The sequence below is a fragment of the Anas platyrhynchos genome, chromosome 2 (genome assembly GCF_047663525.1).
Source record: "Anas platyrhynchos isolate ZD024472 breed Pekin duck chromosome 2, IASCAAS_PekinDuck_T2T, whole genome shotgun sequence".
In the NCBI taxonomy this organism is placed as follows: Eukaryota; Metazoa; Chordata; class Aves; order Anseriformes; family Anatidae; genus Anas; species Anas platyrhynchos.
This window is the reverse complement of record NC_092588.1, coordinates 142,967,971-142,989,375: the sequence shown is the minus strand read 5'-3', so window position 1 is coordinate 142,989,375 and position 21,405 is coordinate 142,967,971. Positions and strand designations below refer to the sequence as shown.

The 21,405-nt window shown below is 40.0% G+C and overlaps 1 protein-coding gene across 7 annotated transcripts in view; it reads left to right on the top strand.

The window, feature by feature from the left end:
• MPP7 (MAGUK p55 scaffold protein 7) overlaps positions 1-14,139 on the top strand; it is a 149,320-nt gene extending 135,181 nt beyond the window's left edge. For all 7 annotated transcript variants that reach the window (XM_027450580.3, XM_027450578.3, XM_027450579.3 and 4 more), the window contains 5 exons: positions 5,142-5,222; positions 7,035-7,128; positions 8,183-8,291; positions 9,367-9,510; positions 10,929-14,139. In XM_027450580.3, coding sequence (XP_027306381.1) covers positions 5,142-5,222; positions 7,035-7,128; positions 8,183-8,291; positions 9,367-9,510; positions 10,929-11,108 — 608 coding nt within the window. In that variant the 3' untranslated portion in view covers positions 11,109-14,139. The remainder of the gene's footprint in view (positions 1-5,141; positions 5,223-7,034; positions 7,129-8,182; positions 8,292-9,366; positions 9,511-10,928) is intronic.
• The last annotated feature ends 7,266 nt before the right edge of the window (positions 14,140-21,405 follow it).

Below are 21,405 nucleotides of genomic sequence, written 5' to 3'. Positions count from 1 at the left end.
ATATAGCTGCAGACTATTGAAGATGTCACCCTTAACGCTCTGTTCCTTTGTAATCTGTCACCACCATAGCTCCACTACAGTGTTTATTATCTAATCAAAATGTATTGCTTCAATCTTCTAAAAAAGGAGGAAATATAATATTTTAAATTTTTCAAAGGTAGTACCAGCGAATAACCATTACTACCAAGGAATAACGTCTCATTACTTCTTGTTTCTTTTGCAGTAGTACATAGGCTGATGCTTCATTAGTAAAGTTTCCTCCACTCTAAAAGCAGCAGAGCAGAGAAATATGACCCCCTATCAGGGACTGTTATGAACTGTTGAGCAGCTATGTTTTTATATCACTCATATCCAAGGGAACATTAAATTTAGTTTTTAATAAACAGTTTTGTCACTCCCCAGCACTAAAATTCAGCCACCTACTAGTGTGATCACTGTGAGATTGTGGGCTATATACAACAAGTAATAACATGGTTGAGTTGATTTTACACTTACATCAACAGAGCGCAGTGCAAAAGTGTGATAAGTAGACTTTTTATAACAAATTGCATATGTCTGATCTAAAGAATACCTAGAGATTTCATTTGATTTTTGTTGTAATAAATCAAATGAAGAAAGTGTGCTTTTTCAGTAACAAAAGCAGTTCAGAAATTTATTGCAGACTTCAGTAATTCTAATGTTTTTCTCTGGATATTAAGGGCAGCTTAAGTCTGGCCAATACCATAAAAATGTCTTGTGCAAAATGTGGAAAAAGTAGCAGAGCTAAGCAACACAGGTATAGTAGGAGCGAATATATTCTAAAAGCTTTTTGTGTGCCAGTAGCAGCATACAATATAATCTGTCAAACATAACTTGGGTATTATTACCAGGAAACAAAGGGACAGATAATGAATTTATAGCTGTAATTGGTGGGGACACTAAATGTCCGCTGTGTTATGCTAAGCCTAAATGCATAATTTACTGTTGGAAAGCTTTTGAGGTTTTGTTTTGTTCTTTTTTTAGGGAGAGGGAGTTTGACAACTGTGAAGTGGAAATTTCTTTTGGCCTCATTTTAAATTGGTCTAGTCTAATTTACAGAATGCAAATTGCATACATAGTAATTTTTAGTGCCCTGCAGTGTGATGTATGCGTCTCAGGTTCCGCTAGATGTATTAGTTTGTCAAGCTTTTACCTTGTCTGCAAATGTATGCTCGTGAATAAAGTCCTGCATATCCTTGGGGCTAAAATAATGGATCATCTGGAGTGCTAATGATACAGATGCTTCTGCTGTGCTGTCTTTTAGGTGTTATGAACGTGATGATTCTGCTAAAAGCAAAATTGTCCAATATCATGTGACCAGTGTTGCAGCCTTATCAAGCTGAGGCAGAACGTTTTAGTACAAGCTATATTGTTTAGACAGTGGAATTTTCATTTACTTGAATGAGGAAAATGTCCTGCCCACAAAGGCTTCTGCTTCGGTAATTGCGAAGGCCAGACTAGCACAAATTTTGTTTCTTGAGAGTCAGAATGGATGTGCCATACACTGTAATCGTACATGGCATAGTATCAGCTAAGGCAGAAATTTCTAAAGGGGGCAGTGCTAGAATTAAGCAAGGTCAGTAGTAACAAACCATGAGCATGTGCCCCAGAACACACGTGGTAGCTTGCATACAGTGCTGTCACCAGAGGCATGTAAAGCCTTTCGGGTGCATCTGTGGTGATGCATCTGCCCTGGGCAGTGGTGGAAACAAGAACCAGAGGTGTGTAACCACGAAGGAACAGTTATTAGCATGTGGCACAAATCAGAAAGGGGTCTTGTCCCTGAATTAGGCTGTGAATACTCCCCACAATGGTGTTCTTCTGGTCACTACTGCAGAAAAAATGAATCGGGGACTGGAAGAGTTCTCTGTTGTTATATTTCTTATATCAAATAATGAAAAATCCATCACTTTTAGTTTTATCATGAAGAAGCTGTGTGAAGACCAGGTCTGTCTTGGTACAAAGGACATACCTTTAGCATCATGTTCACTAGTGGCCTGCAGGAATTTAATAGCACTTCAGCAATGCTGTAGGAAGATAGTCTGCTTTGACCATACCACTCCAAGTAAACCATCTGAACAGTGAAAAAGGAGATCTAGTTTCTGTGTTCATTAAACCTTCCTGACTAAATGAATAGGTAGGTCAGCATGGTTCAGAAATGGCTGTTTTACGAAGGATGCAGCATCTATGTTGGCGAGTCTTGCCAATGAGAAAACTGGCATGAACCCCCTGATCCTGCTTCAGTGAACAGCAAATCTAGAAGTGCTCTCCCACTGCTAGTTACAATTTACTGAAAAATGGAAAAACAATGTTCTGCTTTTCTACCTCATGTCATTGTGCCATAGTTCTGCATTGTGTTATAGTGGTCAGTTGTATTAGAGGAGGAATAACTGACATGCACAGTGCCTGTCAATGAATGTTTTCTACAAGGTCTTTACAGTCCCAGCAGAGGTGATGTCACCTAACTTCCAAAATATTTTCTGAAAGACCATTTTCTTTGTTTTCTTTCAAATAAGTAGACTTCTAGGAGATCAGTTTGTATCTGTTGGTGAAGAATAACTGCTTGGGTTAATCTTCCTGAGACCTGAACTTACATCAAACAGTTTTTCCAGTTTTCTTCAGACATGTCTGAATGGTACAAAACTTAAATGCAAATTTTAATGATGGAGGTCTTAATTCTGCAAGAGACTGTCTTGCAGCAAGGTAGGCACTGCAGTCCGTTTGTGCAGGATTCAAGCATTACTCAGTTGACATGGCTAACATGGAACATCAAGCAACATAAATGTTCATTTACAAAAAAATAAACAAAGTATTTCTAAATCTGTCACCGTAACACTAAATATTGCTGTCTGGGGTGATTTATAGTAAACTAAAACTATGCTACAGTCATGTGTCCCACATGCCTGGCATTCTGCAATAAGAATCTGGACTGTCCTTTCCAATCCTGATGCTTTATTCTCTTCTTGAGTTCAAATCATATCCAGATTCATAATTATTAGAAACCAGCATCTTTTTCTGTAGCATGAAAATGAAAAGAAGATTCAGAATAGAAGTACATGTTACACTCAGGAGTTGTGGTGTAAAAACGAGCATAATGGATGGCATTACTAATTAGGAATCAACCCCAAAAGTCCATGTGCTACAATTATGAGAGTTTTGTGAAGACAGCACTGAAAAAGAGGAATCCGCAACTTTCAGTAGTTATCTTTAAAGATGAGTTTAAAATGGTAACCTGGAAGGGGAGACAGAGTAGTAATGAGGTTTGGGTCTTAAAACAGATTTGATCTAAGTTTCCAAAGCATCTGTCACAGTAAATGAAGCCTGGATTATTTATATATAAATAGAGCTAAAAGCATATTGTTGATTTGACAGCACGTAGGCTAAGGACATAATATTTGTGCAGATTTGATGGGAATTTTTTTTTTGCTTTAGAGGAATACAATGATTCCTTTTTACTTGAATTCCACTTGTTTCATTCAACTTTGCTAGTACATATTGAGAATTTTAATCACTTTTCCTGAAAAAAACAACTGTTTGCTTAAATAGCTATACTATTAAAAGAGGAAAAAAAAATATATATATATATATATTTTTAAATAAACACAAGAGTAATGCCATTATCTTCATGACACATTGCTTTCCTCTGCAGACATGCACCAGTAGAGGCTGCTGTACACCATATTAAATAAACATTTATACATACTGATAGATTAATTTACAGGCGGGTCAGAGATGGAACTTGAAATGTAGTTGTGTTTTTAACTTATGTAAACATATAAAATTATAAATGCAGAAACTCTTAAGATTTTGCAGAAAGACTGCAGCGTGGGGATAGTAGCAAGCCTTTGCTTCTCATCATTACGTTTCTAACTTCAGGCAGGGTGGACAGTCATTTTTACCAATAGTTACCTGAAGGTGTTGAAGCGTCAGGCTTTGGTTTTTGATACCAGACTCACTAGTAATTAAGCAATATGTCACTCTTTCATTAAAATGTTTATTAGGTTTTGTATTTCTGATTTCTAAAGTGGCTATTACAAAGCATTCAATGCATATATGTATCCTTTTTCCTACAACAGCAAGAATTTTCCTTAAAACCACACGTATTATCCTTGGATTATTTGGGATGTGGTTCAAATTACTCTCCTCTGTGTTTTGCTCTTGACCTGGCTTGGCAGAAACAAGGCCAGTACGCATCAGAAACTTGTGGACACACACACACAGCTGTGCTTCCTCCATGAACATATCACCACAGCCCCACCACCAAACGTGGTGAACAGGCTGGAGCCCTAAACAGAAGGTTCCTGGTGCTGGGGAGCAGTTCTGAGAGCTCACAGGACACAGAGTGCCCTCAGAGAAACCTCAAGAATCATTGGCATATGGCTAAGACTTAGGGACAACCCCAAAATCAAAAGCAACGTCTCTGCAATAACTTCTAGGACTCAAGTGGAGGTGGAGGAGTTGGGTCAAAAGCCTTCCATGCAGTCTGTTTCTTTCTGCCAACCTCCTTCCAAGAGTGGTCCCTCTTTGGCAGCCACACGAAGAAGGAAACGTTTGTTTTGGAGCAGTTCAGACAGCAGGCAGCACACAAGCAGAGTTCAAAAGAAAATCAACAGCAAAGAAAGAAACAAAAGCGCCCCAGGCGGGTTGTGACCTGGGGAGCACAGAGCGCATAGAGAGGAGCTGCCCCTTCATCCCTGTCCCCGTTCAGTGCTGCCCTGACTCCATCAAAAGGTGGACGGGGACAGCCTGAGGCCGACTGAACTCCTGCCTGCAGCGTGGGCTGCCAGGAGTGGGATTCCCAGGCCGTGGGGAGAAGGTGGGAGCCGTGCTCCTCAGGGGAGGAGTGCAGTGGGGAAGAAAGTTGGCTTTGCTGTCAACTTTTTCACTGATTTTTTCCTCGGTAGTAAAGTCAGAACACAATAGCTGCCAGCTAACTCCCCTGAAGTTTGTCAGCACTGTATATTCGAGGAGAGGCTATGTCCATGGGCGTTTCTAAATGACTGATGAAAAGCCAGTTTGTATTTTAGCCATAAGCTCTGTGGGCTTATCTCAGGGAGCACTACTTGTGCCTGAAGACCAGAGAGACCTGGCTGCGGGGAAACAGCACCATTTGTTTCTTTCAGGTCCTGTAGGGGTTGGACTGAATGAACTTAAACGGAAATTGCTGATCAGTGACACCCAGCATTATGGGGTAACAGTGCCACGTAAGTAAAAACACACTTGTATTCTCTTAATGCTATACTGGGTTTCCTTTCTTATTGCATTAACTTAAGGCACTTTCAGATTTAGGTCTCTAAATGCATGCTTGGCATCCAAATTACTTTGCTAATTTCTAAAAGTGCTGCTGCAGTTGTATTTTAAATAGCATTGATTAAATTGATAGGACGTTTTGGCTCCGAGGCATTGCAGTGGATTTTTACTACAAGTATAACATGATTGATGTCAGTGAGGTTTCGTAAATGAAACTCGGCTGAAGAACACCCTGGATTTAGCTGTAAAACTGTGAAACATACTCTGTTACCAACACTTGCTTTCAGCAAAATGCCCTTTATACATTAGGCTGGAAAATAAAGAGTGATGATAAACAGTTTCATCCCATGAATAAATGATTTAAATCCCCTTGATTAGCTTCAGAAAAGTTGGTTTGGGGAATTTTTTCCCCTCTGCCCCCCATATGATTAAGTAATATGATTTGTATAATAATGCATAAAATTGCTCTGTATTAAACTCTGCAGTACTTTACTGGGTTTTCTTTCATACGGAAGACTTGACAGTCTTAGTTGGGCTTTCATTCCCTGGTCTGCTTTGTACTTGTAATTTTGCCCCCTATAGGGATCCTTCAAAAATATGGGTCCAACATTTTGAATTCAGGAGATATTATCACATTTTTTTTTGCAAGTACAAGTATACTATAAGGTATATGTATTAAATAATATTCTAGGTAGAAACGTGAATACATTTGTTTTTAACAAGTCATTACATTTGCAAATATTTGCCTCAGCTGGGTATTGAAAACTACAAAAAAAAAAAAAAGGCAGATGTTCCCAAATATTTAACACGTTGAAGCATATGCAATCATTTGCCTAGAAGTATTTCTCTAAAAATTGCCAGTATTCTTCAAGCTGCCTTTTCTCATTTCTCTTCCAAATTTGTGGTTGTAATTTAAAATAAACAAGTAAAGAAATCCTTCTCCCTGAAATTCAGTAAGTCAGGACTTGCAGGGAGAACTGGAGGTCTTGTCTTGGAAATGTTTCTCTTTGTCAACCTAAGAAGAGCACGGCATCAAATGGCATCCAACAACCGGGTTTCTGCAAGCAGGTTGTATATGTTCATATATGATGAAGAATACATGATGCTGTAACACACACCTTGCATTAAATGTGATTTTTAGATGGGTTCATTATTTGTAAGTGGCAACCCCAGAAGGAAGTTTCATTTGTAGGTAAAAACTTTGTGCCTGGTGCTTGAAGGAAAGTAAAAACTGCAACTAATAATGCAAGACTACTGAAAGAAAAAAGAATCACCAGAAAACGAAAAGCACTAAAACATAAAATTCACACCCCGTTTCTTTACTATCATGCTTTACATACCATAGCTGCGAGTGTTGTTAATGAACATAACATTTTATAAATCAGGTTGGTGAACTTTGTTTCCCTTTATGGTCTAATATGCTAATAAGTTTAACGAGTGGCAAAGTTGGGGTAATTGTTATGGACTGCTGCTCCTTTTTATTATTCAGCTGTCCTCATTTTATTGGATTTTTCCACTGGTTAATAAAAATGATAATCTGACACTTGTCCAGGAGGTTTTTTTTTTTTTTTTGCTGTTCATGCTTTTAAACTCAATCCTATCACGTGTTGAGTGCTGCCTAGCAGAGCAGCCTTATGTCTGTCAGAAGTAAGGGAACCACTATGCCTAGTATTGCACAAAGGCCGTACACTCTTGAATGTTTCTTGAACTGGTTTGCCTTATATTGTTTTCTGCATCTCTTCTTTTTTCTTTTAATTAAACTGCAGACACTACCCGACCAAGAAGAAGCCAAGAAAGTGATGGTGTTGAATACATTTTCATTTCCAAGCACTTGTTTGAGACAGACGTACAGAATAACAAGTATGGTGAAGAGGTTTTAATTAGAACTGTAGTTAAGACAATGGCTTTATTGTAAAATGGGGTTGGTTGTAACTTTAGATAGTAATTCAGAGTGGATGTAAGCTGCAGTGATTTGAAGATCTGTTAGAATTACATTTTGATACATAAACAGAATCTGAAATACAGAACAAAAAAAAAGAAATACATGCAGACACAAATGTTTCTAAGCTTCCAAGTGGTTTCAGTACTTCAGCTCATCAATAAGACTTGAAACTGTAGGTGTTGAGTGTCGTCTTTGATAGCAATAAAGCATTGCAGTGCTGGAAGAGAGGGGTCTGGAAGTGCTGCAAACGTGCTTGAATCAATGTTTGTGTAGTTCCGCTCTTTTTCAGGACAGGCACTTCCTGTGCTTTTGAATTTAGAGACCTACAGTGAAGCCCCTGCCTGTAAACCCTCCAGAATTTAAACTCAAATGAAGACAATGGTAGCATCATGCTCTCAAGCAGCCTGTAAAATGTTGTAGCTGGAAATTTTGCCCCAGTGTTTCAGAGGGCAAAAGTGTATTAGACACAAAGCTGTGGGTTTTATTGAAACTTCAAACTGTGCTTTGCTTTTTTGGCAACTTGTGCTTTACTTTTATAGCACAGACCCAGCCGCCTCGGTTCCATTAGCACTGTTGTAGCTCCTCCTCCTCTACTGGGACAGAATTTGGATATTCTGTAGTGTGCAATGAAATTTCAGTAGTTTCTATTGTTTAGCTTATCCACTGTTTTATTGCATTGCATTAGTTCAGAAAAAGAGGTGATGGAAAACATTAGTGGGCTGTTGGACTACAGTACTTTTTTCTCTTTAACTGTAATACAAGCAGGTGTTACTGATTTGAACGTGGTAAAGTAGAAGATTTCTTAAAATTGACATGCTGAAGTACTCGACAGCATTTCCTTTATAAAACATGGTAAAACTCAAGTGTAAAGTAAAATATTTTTGCTTCTGAATTAGATCTTATAAGCCAAACTGATAAGTTTTTGCTGGAGAAAATGGAAATGATTCTAGTTGCTTTCACCTTCTGCCACAGGTTCATCGAGTACGGTGAATATAAGAACAACTACTACGGTACAAGTTTAGACTCTGTTCGATCAGTCCTAGCTAAAAACAAAGTCTGTTTGTTGGATGTGCAGCCTCATGTAAGTAAGCACTTCTGGAATCCTGTAGTTCCCCGTGTTGCATATTAGCATTCCAGGAACCTGTTTCTAAAAAAGTGTATTTTATTCCTTGCTGAGTTACTATTGAGTGGGCTTGCTGGGTAACTTTATTGCAGCAAGGCTTGCTGAAAGGAGAAGAGGAAGGAAACTTCAATATATTTTGCAAGTATTCAGCTCAGTAATTAACTGAATTGAAAGCTCACATCACAATACCAAAGATGTGATTACAAAATGCTCCCATATTTTCATTCAAATTTCTGCTGTTTCATGTTAGAGGTTCTCTCCAAAACTTAAATTTCTGAAAAGCTTTGAGCTGTCACCAATCCAGCAACTCTCTTCCGTGTTTAGCAGTATGTCTGTGCAAAGGGTTTCCATGCAGGGCAGGCACAAGTCAAGGAACACGTTCAGTGTGTTGTTGGCTGGATAATTGTTAAGACCATTCCTGTCTAAACCATTTGTTCTCATGCTAACCTTCCTTGTCTTTCAACTCAGCTGAACAGCTCCACTGGGATTTTTTTTTTCTACTAATGACTACAGCACTTTCAGGAGCTGGACTGCTTTGCTTAAAAGTAGGCAAAGTGTTTCATCTCCAAGGGTGGCCAGCCTGTGGCTTCTGAACCCCAGCAGGTTGTGAGCAGTTCCCAGTGCACTTTCAGATGCGGGGCTTTGCTGTAGAGCAGCAGCAAGAGAGCTGTGCCAGCAGAAGAGCATCTGGGCAAGGCAAATCTGCACCAGGGGAGCTGGGCAGGGGCTTCTGAGGCTGGTGCTGCCAGATTGCTTGGCCAGACTGTTGCATGTCTAGCATGCCTGATTTTTCAGTGAAATACTAAATTCTCCAGTGGACTCAGGCTTGTGAGCCCTTCTGGGATGCCCTTCACCAGGGTCTTGTGGACCCTGACAACATGAAGGGGACAGAAAGCTGGCTTCTAGATAGCCTTTCTGAAGATAGCCTACAAGTGCTTTATGGATTTATTTTGGTTAGTGGAGATTTTCTTTTGCTACAGTGAATTCCATTTTGAGAAATAAACTAATTAATTTAAATTTTTCCTCTTCCCAGACAGTGAAACACTTACGGACATATGAGTTTAAACCGTTTGTTATATTTATAAAGCCTCCACCGCTTGACCGTTTGAGAGAGACCAGAAAAAATGCCAAGATTATTTCAAGTAAAGATGATAGGGGAACTGCAAAACCCTTTACAGTAAGTTTATTTAGGCATGGTAAAGCATGAGAACTTGTTAAGTGTTTGTTGGTGGTGTTTACCATACATATTATTTCCCAGTCTCTGTCACCCTAAACTTGCTGTGATGTTCTCATTGTTTGCTGTGCTCATGGGTATTTACATTTCCATCATGCTCTATTTGAGTTTATGTAATTGAAGAACCCTCAAAATGCAAGTATATTTTTATGACAAATGATGCTGTGGATCTCCTTAAAAAATTTGCATGTGGGCTTAGATGTTTCTATTTAAGTATAGGAATTTCCTTGTTTTATCAAGTGTAGCTCTGAGTCTAATTTAGAGGAAACCTCAAATATAAAGCATCAATTGAAAAAATAAATGCGGCTTTAATAAAAATAACATATTTTGGGCAGACATAAAAAATGTTAAAGGGAAATAAATATTATAAGAAAGAATGAAAAAAATCCAAGGAAGTAAAAGTAATAAATGCTGCCTTTAGTCAACAATCAGAAAAGAAAGAAAGGAAAAATCAGTCATGTTACCCAATAGTAACTTACTTACTTCCTTAAAATACAATATAAAAATATTTTAATTGAGACAAGACCAAAGTCAATCATTGTTAGACTTTGTTTTCTGCATTTAAGGGGTGTATCATTTTCCCTCACTCAAACATAAGATGTTATTTAGGAATTTTTAGATTGGTTTTCAAGCTAAGTCACAGATAGAGTCACAAAGATAGATATTTTAGATAGAGCAGATACAGTATCTCTCCATATATCTATATAAGTCTATGTATGACTGTCTTTGTAGAATATGCTTTTGAAATAGTTTGGAAATAATGCACTACAACAATACTTCATGTCATATATAAAATATAAGAGGAGTTCATTCTTAAGAGAAAACTTCAGGATATTGTTTAGTTAGGACAGTTTTATTATCTCATTGTGTGTAATCAATTAAATTCCAAGGATTTGTTCCCTCCCCAAACATGAGCAGGAATCCACTGAACCAGGTCTAACAAGGCATAGGAAGACAGCTCCTGCCAAGCTCTTAGAAGAGCAAAGGCTGCACTGTAACAAATTGCTTGTTGATAGCAAGCCAAGACGTAAGTAATGAAATTTTAAATGTATCATCAAAGTAAACAGCTAGAAACATTTTCCACTGGTGTTGCTAACAGAAAATGTTCTCTCTAATTACCATGCAGTGACCAACTGTGTTACTGCAAGGGCAGAGATGAAAGGATTGCCTGTAGAACAAACGCTACTTGTCAGAATGTTCTCTGAGATGATTTGGAATGGTCGTTTCTACATTTCTTTAAAAATAAAAAAGTTTCCATTTCCTGATGAGATAAGAAATAAACAAGTAGCTTCACATTTACCACAGAATTAGTTTATGTAATGTTTCTGTGGACTGACTGATCCTTGCACTGATCTTATTAGGAGGAAGATTTTCAAGAAATGATCAAGTCTGCCCAGGTGATGGAGAGCCAGTATGGCCACCTCTTTGATAAGGTGATAGTCAACGATGACCTTGCTACAGCCTACAGCGAGCTCAAAACAACTTTTGACAGATTGGAGACTGAGACCTTCTGGGTTCCTGTCAGCTGGCTGCATTCGTAACGTTTCACATACACGAGGCGTCTGACGTCGACCAAGTCTGAATCTGGTGCATGGTTAGGCAATACTTAAGGGCCATTTTCTTGGTAGGAGGGCTTTCTAACTCTACCTGAGCAGCAGGTGCACTCTTCACATACTTGGCACTGGTCTTGTTTTTCCGTGTCTTCAATCTTCCTGTTGATAATTTTGGGACAGTACAGACAGGTCGAACCGAAGTCTTACTACACTCAGTAAAGTGAGCTAATACTGGTGTAACAAAACTGCCAAACACCTCTCTGTCATTCTTATGTCCATTTCCAAGGTAAGCTTTTTTAATGGAGAGTTTGCAGAAGATAGTAATTACTACTGGAGATCAGCACTTTGACGGTTTTAAGCATAACTGCTCTCATAAAAAGCACATCAGCACTTGGAAGTTACTATCCGTTAAGTGCTTGAGAGAACTGAGGCAGGCAAAAGTGACCAACAGTTTTATGAGGAAGACATCCTACCATAAAAAGATAAGTGTTTTTACTTTTTTAGATGTGAACCTTGTCTTATATGTACAGAGTGATTTTCATATTCCTTTGCACTTGTGTAGTCATGAAAAAAAGATATTCAGTGGCTTAATTGTGAAAAACTCTGCTGTGAGCATGCATGGATTGAAAATATTTTCATGCATGCTTTGTGGCACAACAAAACTCACAGGAATATTTATTTAAATAGGGAAAAATGTGAGTTACTATGTATATAACTTCAAAATCTTTGGGATTAGTCATCTGTAAAATCAGTGGCAAAGCAGTATGTATGAATAGCAACAAAGATTTTTTATTTTTTTCTTTAAATTGATTACAAGCATTTTTAGCATTCTTTAGAACAGATTCCCTTCAGAAATTTTCAAACTATTAGTAAGGAAACCTTGAAGATCTGGAAAGCAGTTGCAATAAGTTAACTCTTCCTATTTTTCAGTATGTAGTGATTCTTTTTTCAGTAGTGTAACAGACATTTTGTCTCCATCCAAAAATAAATTAATTCTGTAAACTTCATTATAAAAAATATCTTTGTCAGTGGTCAGATACAGTTGGAAACCTCATTTTAAATTCGATGTGGCAGCGAAAGCTAATGTATCATAGATTATGTATTTTTAATATAGATAATTTGGTATTTTTCTTTATTTACTACTGATATGCAGAAAATGAATACATCTGTAAAGACCAAGTAACACCCATGTGTTGTGTTGTGAATATGTCTTGTAAGTACAGAATGTGTATAGGAACTTGCTCAATTCAGATCATCACATCTGTGGCATTCAAACAGGAAACAGTTATTTCATGTTAATCTGTAAAGAGAATATAGATGTCTTGTTTAAAGAGTAAAGAATTTAGTGAAAACTTATATATTTATGAAAGGGTTGAAAAGGGATGTTAAGTTTTTAAATTTCTTGTCAATGTGATCATTTATTAAACAGATTACCACGACTGTAATTTGAAACACCGTCTCTGTAAATTGAGCTCAACATTCCATGTAAATATTTTATTTCAGTTCATGTGCTGATCAAGCCATCGGGTTCTGCAGTTTTCTTCTAAATGCGTATTTAATGTGTGGGTCATTGCATTTGACTTAGAGTTGTATAAAACAAATGAAATGCAAGCAACAACAGCAAAATCCCTAGGAGTCTGGAAATGTTTATGCAAGAGTTACAGATGTACTGAATCTCAGTATGGATAAATGCTCTGTTTGAATGGCTGTAATGTAACTTCTGTCAAATTTCACCATTTTTCAGGTGGACTTAAACCTTTTTGTAATACAAATTGAGATTTGTTGATTAAATTAATTGCAGGCAGATTCTGTGGGTTGGGAAAATGCTCTCTCTCTTTTTCTTTTTTTTTTAAATTATTGAAAATCAAACTGTTTTTCAGGGGATCTGTAATTCAGGCTGTTTGCCTTTGCCTGCAAGGTGCCGAGTGCCCTCACCACCTCTTGCAGCCAGTGAAAACTGAGCGGGCACTCTGCAGCTCTCAGGATCTGGCCATTTCCAGCCAGAGGAGCTTTAGTCCTTAATGAAACACTCTTAACGCTGCTTCTAACCCACGGTGTGTCAGAACATCAGTATAAAATAACTCTCCCCAAAGGGACCTGCTTTTCTCTTTAAGAAATAGATGATAGAATATTCTCCAAAGTCCCTGTTTAAAACAGTGCTGGCTCTACTGCATGCTTTTCATGTCCTTTTGAAAAGATTTTAATTCCCATTCCTGGGTCAGTGTGGTCTAGGAGGACCTTCTCCAACATGCTTGCTGTGCTGGGCAGCAGTGAGCAGCACCGTGCTTTGTTGCATTTACAGAGACACCGACTCTGATCCCCAGCACAGTCCTGGCAGGCATTTCCTAGATGGATGGCTGCCTGCCCCGTCTCCAGGCCAGAAGCTAAGTCCTGAATTGTAACACCTGCAAAAGGAAGGGAATCACAAAAACATAAATCCAGCAGAGCAAAATGTGCACAGAGTCTTGAATGTGCACAGACCGAGAGGTAGTTTTACTTAAATTACTAGATTGCTCTTGAAAATCAACATTATCACAGTGTTTGCTTTAAAAAAATAAATAAAAAAGAAAGAAAATAGAAGCCACTATAAGGCTGGCAGGGATGATACAAGCTCGTGGCAAAAAATGTCTTTGTCCAACAGTTTTGACAGCACAGGAACCTGGTTATCGTGATGGACGCTGAGCCTGTGTACTGAATTGTTCTGAGGCACCTATGGGGAGGGCTGTGTGCTCCTTTGGACTCCTAAAACTTGGGAACGAAGATGACTAAACATGTTTTCAATATTCCACATATTCAAGATGTGCTGTGTGGGTTTTTAGAGATCTGTATGTTTTGACAGTCAAGTCCAGATGTTTTTATTGTGTTTTAGCTGTTTGCCATAGTCAAACAAATGCTAGTATTTTTTATTATTGTACCAAGCTCGATACTTGAATTTGCCATCAGGTCATTGGTTGGTGTCTTACCTGGATTCTGATCTTACCTTCTTATGCAAAACAATAAATTATTGCTATCACTGAAAGTGTTTTTTGTTTCTCTTTATTGTAAATAGCACCATAAAGTAGAGACTTTAAAATATATTGATTTTAAAAGAAAAAATGCCCAGAAGTAAGTTATTTCATAAGTCTCTCTATTAACTGTAAAATTCTGATTATTTTTATGTGGAAAAATAAACTTAGAGCGGCAAAGAGTGAAATTCTCAATTTTTCATGTTTGTTGGTGGATTCTGCTTCAGAACATATGGTCACCCTTTCCTGCAGCCCACCCCCAAGTAAACCATTTTCTTTCCGAGATGGATGCTGAAGGCAGAAGGTCAAGCTGAGACACTAACTCGTCTGTGCTTGCAAAGTGCTTGGATCGACGGCCAAGTTCCCGACCCGGAGTGTGTCATCGGCCACATGTGCTCCTGGTCCACTGGCAAGTCACACGGGAGGCTGTGTTCTTTCCTAACACTTAAAGAAGGTAATACTTCAACTACTTTTTGCACTTTGTTACATCTTTTCCAGGAAAAAAAAAAAGCCTAACACATACTAGGATTAGAGAGAACATTTTTAAACCCCTTCTGTTTTGTTTCAGTGCCGTATTCTGCATTTCCCACATGTATTTAGGTTCAGGTTTCTCCTGTGCATGCAGATTTTTTTCCTCAGTAAAGCTAGTACTTATTTTTTGTAAGATTGTTTCAAAGGGTGAATATTTTCTTCAGAAATTTACAATTAAACTTATAATTTGAGTGGTTTTTTTTTGCTACTGCAGTGTCTACAGACATTTCCCCACAGGAATAAGTTTTCTGTGTATCAGTGTTTAAAATCATTTGCACTTGCAATTTACCCAAGGTGCTTTGAAAGTCATTAAGTATTTATCATATATTACCATGATTAACGTGTGATGCCAAGCATTCGACAGAAAAGTGTCTGAAAACAAAATAAAAGGAACACAACGTGTGTATTTGTTGTTTAAGATTTCTAGTGCTTGATAATGGTTAAAGGTTTCGGCAGAAGCATACACAAAAAACATTTGGAAACGGTTAAAGTCTGGTCTTAAATCTTGTCTTATGTTAAATGACAGTACAAATGAGAGAATTTGGAGTTCTAGACAGCTGGATACTTTTTCCCCCTTGGTATCTTTGTCTGAAATACAAGTTGGATGTTTGGAAGAGAGCGTGGAATGATTTTACATCTCTATAATAAAATACTGAAGCATTTTGTGTAGCTGATATCCAGCACTTTAACGAAGAGGGTGAATCGTGGTTATCAATCCTTTGGTTTGCAGCTGTAGTCGTGGTACACGTATGTCCATTTAAACACATTTTTAAAGATTTGGTGTCACAAACCTGCCCGTTACACTTTTCAGTATATAAATGGAGACAACTATATTCGGGATTCCCAAAAGGGGAATGGCACAAGCAGTATTTGAAAATTTATTGATAAGAAATAAATAGAGAAATTAGGTCACAATTTCTTTTGTAAAAATTTTTTCTGTTGACTAGTCGTATTGATATTCAGGATTTGAGTATGCTAAAAAGCCAGAAGGCATGCTTTAATTTTCCTCATGTGAAATTTAGATTTGTGGTTTAACAGAGATGTTACAAGCTTCCTATAGTATCATGTTCAGACTTAGGGAAGCACAGTTTTGAGGGATTCGGTACATGTTTTAAAGGCAGCAAGTCTGTGGGTATGGTAGAGAGAGGGACTGAGAACATTACAAGTGAGGCTACTATCCTGGAAACACGTCTCTATTTTTATCAGTCACTGAACAAGGAAGCTAGCAAGTTGGCTGCTAATGTGCTGTGGTTTCTTTTCCCTCTCTGGTAAATAGAAATAAGCTCCAGTAGATCTTCATTGGTAAGTGGAGCCAAAATTAATTTTGAGAGTTGAAATGTAGGGAGCACTGCTGGTCCTGGCGGTGTTGGCAGAGCTGTTGCTCTATTTTCTTCTGATTTTGTTAACTTGTATGGGAAAAGAGTACAAACATCACAATTTTAACAAAAGCTTACCAAACTCCACTGGCAACTGCATCCTGTTTTTCCTCTTGGCCTTGTACAGATTTAGTTTAATAATCTCAGAGGGGAAAAAGAGATAATTGTCTCATCTGGAAGAGTCGTGAGACACCAACAATTTGACGTTTTCATCAAAGGACATATTTTACTTGTCTCCCAATGGACACAGGAGGCAGTGTGTTTCTGAAACCCAGAGGTGAAGAGCATGTGATCCAGGTGGGGAGCAGATGAACAGCGTTTTGTGCCATGAAAATACAAAAGCTCTGAGAGAGGCCCTTGTGGCCTGCCTGATACGTAAGAGCAGTGCGTGATAAAACAGGCCAGGAGTAGTTCTAATTTCATGCAGCCAGGGCTGGCTACGGGGGTCCTTGTTTAAGTAACTGACAGCTTGGTGGAGTTGTGTTTGTTGGGTGTATGACCTCTGAACATTTCACGATCCCGCACCTTTCCTAGATACATATTACCAGCCTGTTCTTAAGAAATGCTGGTTCCCTGAATTGGGCTAGGCTTCAAGTACTAGGAGTAGTCACCGTGTTTCATGATCAGAAATTTCCACATTTATGGTGTGGAAATTGCACAGATGGAAGCAGGGGTTGGGACCACTCCATAGACTGTCTCGACCCCTTCATAAATTACTCTTGTTTTGCGTTTTGTGTGTGGGTTATGCTTCCCCATTAAACCTACTTCGATCCAGCCTCTGGAGGCTGAATCCCAAATCAAGACTGGGCTGTGTTAGGCACTGTACGAACGTGGAGATAAAATGTAGTCCACCCTGTGCTGGGTAGAGCCTGGGCATGGTCAGGGGCTAGCAAAAGGTTGGTTTTCACAGCCATGAGGCGGCCTTGCCTGGGGGAGAGAGTTCAGCTGTGCTCCTGTGGGCTGCGCTGAGCGGCCTTCCTTCGGAGCCATGGCAGCTCCTGTCCTGTTTTCCTTGCTGTAGAAGACGTAGATGAAGTCCCATTTGCAGCCCTGGCTGCTACAGGGAGTAGAGCATAACATTTTGGGTTTGTTCGCGTTTGTTGCAGCTGAGGGCTGGCCTGGACGTCCTGTTATTATCGGTGCTATCTGGATAGCATGAACACGCAGCCTCGGTTATTGGCCCTACCGGGGTAGTGCTCCAGATGTTTTTCTTTACACAGCTGTTAAGCAGGAAGTAGAACCAAAACCAAAGATTGATTTGAACCATTGTTTTGTCAAAAGCCAGAACTGAAGCTGAATTATTATCTTCTTGTGACTTCATTGAATTCAGATCATCGCTGGCCACAGCTGGATCCAGCCCAAACTCAGAGCGAACCGAAACGCACAGACCCTAACCAGGCGTTTGAAGAGGTGAGACTTTGAAGGCCAAGAGTCTGTGTCTTGTAATGAGTGCAGCGAATGTTACCTTTATGCCAATACCAATTCCATTTTACCGTGCATGTGTGCATACATATTCATATGTGTGTACTCATCGAGCGCTGTTGTGTACAACACGTCATTTTAATGAAAAAAGCAGGCTTACAAAAAAAAATGCTTCTTGCTTAATTGGAAGATTAATGAAGGGTTAAAGAAAGAAGTCTACCTGGTAAAATACTGAGGTTTTAGCAAACAGGTCTGTAGTTTTACTCACACAGGACTTGCACACCATTCAGACAGCCTAGATTTCCACAGTTCAGCTCTGCTGCTCTCCCCTATTTTGTGAAAGGCAAAAGAGCTTGATTGAATGCAGACGACAAACTTGTTCGCTACAAACCTAGTTCAACATGAAATCTTGCCGGGATTAGCTTAATTGTTCTCTAAATAAAAAGGCTGCTTTGTACATAGACTATAATTTTATGCTTGCCAGATAAAGAAACGTGAACCTGTCAGGAGAGGCAGGGATCTGTCTGTGTAGGAGTATCACCGGGCCAACTCTCCTGCCTTTTATGTGATGCTGTGGCGTAAAACACTGCTCCGCTGGTTTTGTTTTACAGAAAATAGTCGCTGCGGTGGCATCCTGTGGGAACTGCGGTATCAGGTTCTGTTTTCCCTTCAAACATCCAACTCCATGCGTACCTCCCTCTCCCGAAAATGCTGTCCGCCCGCCGCACGGGCTGGGGAGATGCTCTGGCAGCACAGGGGGCTGCAGGGAACCTTCCCCAAGGAGCAGGAGGTGCCACGGCCAGGTAAGGCAGTGTCTGAAACTTGGGATATCATTTGTGATCAGAGTGGAAAATAACTTAGTAAAAGTGGAAAATGCTTCATTGTTTCATTTGTAATTTTCAGGAGTTTATTTGACACTTCTGATTTTCAGGCAATCTGGTTGCGAATTCCTCAGTTCTTCTGCTGGCTTCTCTACAGCCTGCTTGAAAGCAAGAGTAATTAAAAAGTAATTAAAGCCTTTATTCTTTACACAAATGTAACCACAAACAATGTGAAGCTCCTACCTCCCAAAGCTACCAGACCAAGAAAACAAAGACATTTCTGCAACCGCTCTCAAGTGACCTATTCTGTTTAATCTCGTTTCCTTTCCTCCCAGCCAGGCTTCTCCAAACACTTCCCCGTGTCAAGGGCCAAAAGTTTAAAGAGGGCAAACACAGAGCAGAGAGGAGAGGCTGGCCGGGAGCAGGAGAGAAGCTGGGGCTCCAAACTGCTGCCAAGTCTGCGGGCCTGCCGCACACCCCAGCTCGATGAGCAGCACGGGGAGGTGATTTAAGTGGTAAGGTGTCGTTCACTCCTTCTTAACCCCAGGAAGGAGCAGTCTCAGTGCCCCTCACCCAGATGTTTAGCAGGGAGCAGTTACCTTGCCTCCATGCCAGGTAAAGCACTTCCACTGGGCTGTTCTCAAATCCACAGGGGCAGAGGCTGCACCTTCCCAGTGTGGTGGTCTGCACACATCTCCTGCTCGCCTGCTTTGTCCCAGAGGGCTGCTGGTGGCCAGGATTAGCTGCTCCCACCAGCAGACGTGACCAGTTACACACCTCATGTCTGCTAACTGGCCTTGCAGCCACATTTAAGCCCCCCATGAGACACTCGTGGGCAGATTTTCTGCAGCAACTCCTGGGCTGCTCCCAGCTGCGGTAGCTCGCCTGTCACACAGACCTTCAGTGGAAAACACGAGGCCAGATTCTCTCTAAACCTGCGACCTGTTCCACTACGCACAGGGAGGCAACTGTGCTGCTGTGCACAGCCCCGGTTAGAGCAGTGGTTGCTTGGCTTGGCTTCACCTCTGTCATGTAAAATCCTTATGGGTCCTCCTGGTTCCAGTGTTCGGGACTGATGAGTCTTCCTTCTCTCGCAGCATCTTGTGGATAACTTAGCATTGTTTTTTCATGCTAACACAACTCCCTCTCTTCCTGGTAAATTGCCTCATTTTGCGCTATTGGAAAGTGCTTAAGTCTGGATTGGTTCAGTGCTCGCATCTTACGGCTGCTGCTTTCTGTGTTACGGGCACGGGGCAAGGACGAAATACCAGCAGATACCTGACACCACTGCAGCCTCAAAGCGAGCGATAGTAGGAACTCGTCCTGTAGCCTCAGATGACTTTCATCTGCACCGCTTAAAAACACGGGATTGTTTTTGCAGTTAAGTGCGACACCGCTGAGATGGCAGCGGATAAAAGTGCGGCGCTATTGAAGTTAGGAGGAAAGCTTCATTTTGATTTTAACAGCACCAGGGTTTTACCTCTGGTCTTTCTGTGCCAGGGAAATTGGGAATGGTCTTTGCTAAGAAGATCCTGTCATGTACTGCCAGGTCTTGCTGGCTTTTAGTGTTGAGCTTTAGTGCCTCGTTTCATGGGTGGTCCCTGTGCCTTCGACAACTGCTCGCACCGCGGTTGGCAGCTCTGACCTGGGAAAGAAGTGGAGGACTTCTCTGGGCTCAGGGTCTGGCGTTGCGATAAGATGCAGGCAGCAGAGATGATTAATGGTTGTGCGAGTAACCAAATGCGTGAAGCTGTTTGGGTATTACCTTTGGGTTAATACCTAAGATTACAATCTGGGAGTGAATTTCAATTCAAATGCATCTAAGTCCTGACAAGCACATGACAGCAAATATGTATGCTGATAAATCTATTGATTCTGTACCTAAATTGCATACTGTAAGTTGTAGGATTTCATTAAATAGGCTGACATGCCCTTTGCTGCTCAGCTGTTCATCCTGTGCTGTATTTCTTGTACACCTGCGGTGTGATCCCGATCACTCCTCTCCCAAGTAACCTCCCTGATGCTCCCAAAACGGAGGCAGCTCCATCCTGATCTCCTAGCAATTAGTGCTGAATTCTCTAACATGGTGTTTCAAAGCAATTAACATTAATTAACCTTAAACCTTAAAAGATTTCCGAGTGTTGCCCTGCATGCCTGTGAGGTGCCAGCTCGGCGCTGTCGGGCTCTTGTTGGTGAACCCACACGAAGCGAGCTCTGCTGGGCTGCTGTCTGCTCAGGCAAAGGCAGAGCACCATGTACTTCAACCTGTAAATCGCATATCTTGTTTTTTTCCTTAATACATTTCTGTGCAATACTTTCCAAACTCTGTTTTATTGTGTTCCACATTTAAAAAGCCACCTGGATATTCCTGCTCTTATTCTTTTTTTTTTTTTTTTTTAAACTATCTGTAAGCCTTTCTGCATGTTTTTGTAATGTGTAAGGCAGACACAGACAGAGGTTTCAGAAGACTTGTACAGCTGGTAGCCTTTTTGATGATTTCATTTCACAAATCTTTTGGAATAAATGTGGGTATTAACGAGAACAACGAGAAACATGTCAGTTGTACTAATCTGCTTTGGAAAAATATTAACAGTTTTGTCAGTTCAGTGACACCTGTGCATCATTTTACTACAGCGGAGTCAAAAATAGAGCCTAACAGATGTATGGTAAGTACACAAAAGGGGTGAACCAAGGAAATATCATAAATCCTTTATACTAGAACATTTTGTAAACGCTTTAAAGAGTAGCAGATGAGAATATATCCAGGTGTTTTTCAAACCCTGCTGGCTGATTAAAGCGAACAGTAAAAAGCTGAAGTGACAGGACTGAAATACGTGAAGATACATGCACGGCATTGGGATTTACACAAAAGGAATACCTGGTTCATAGGAATGGCAAGACTGCCAGGCATGGAAAATAGAGCCTAGCCTATGAATATTTACAGTTTTCTCCAAGTGGGAGAACTGGTCGTGGGGAACCTCTGTAAATACCTTGTTACACAAGAAGTAAATTTTTACTTGTTTATCTAAAGTAAAACATTCACTGCTCTGCTGAAAGAAAAATGAGAGAAATGATGAGTTGAAAGCATCCAGCGATCCTGCCAGCTCTCAGCAGCGTCTAGGGTCTTCTT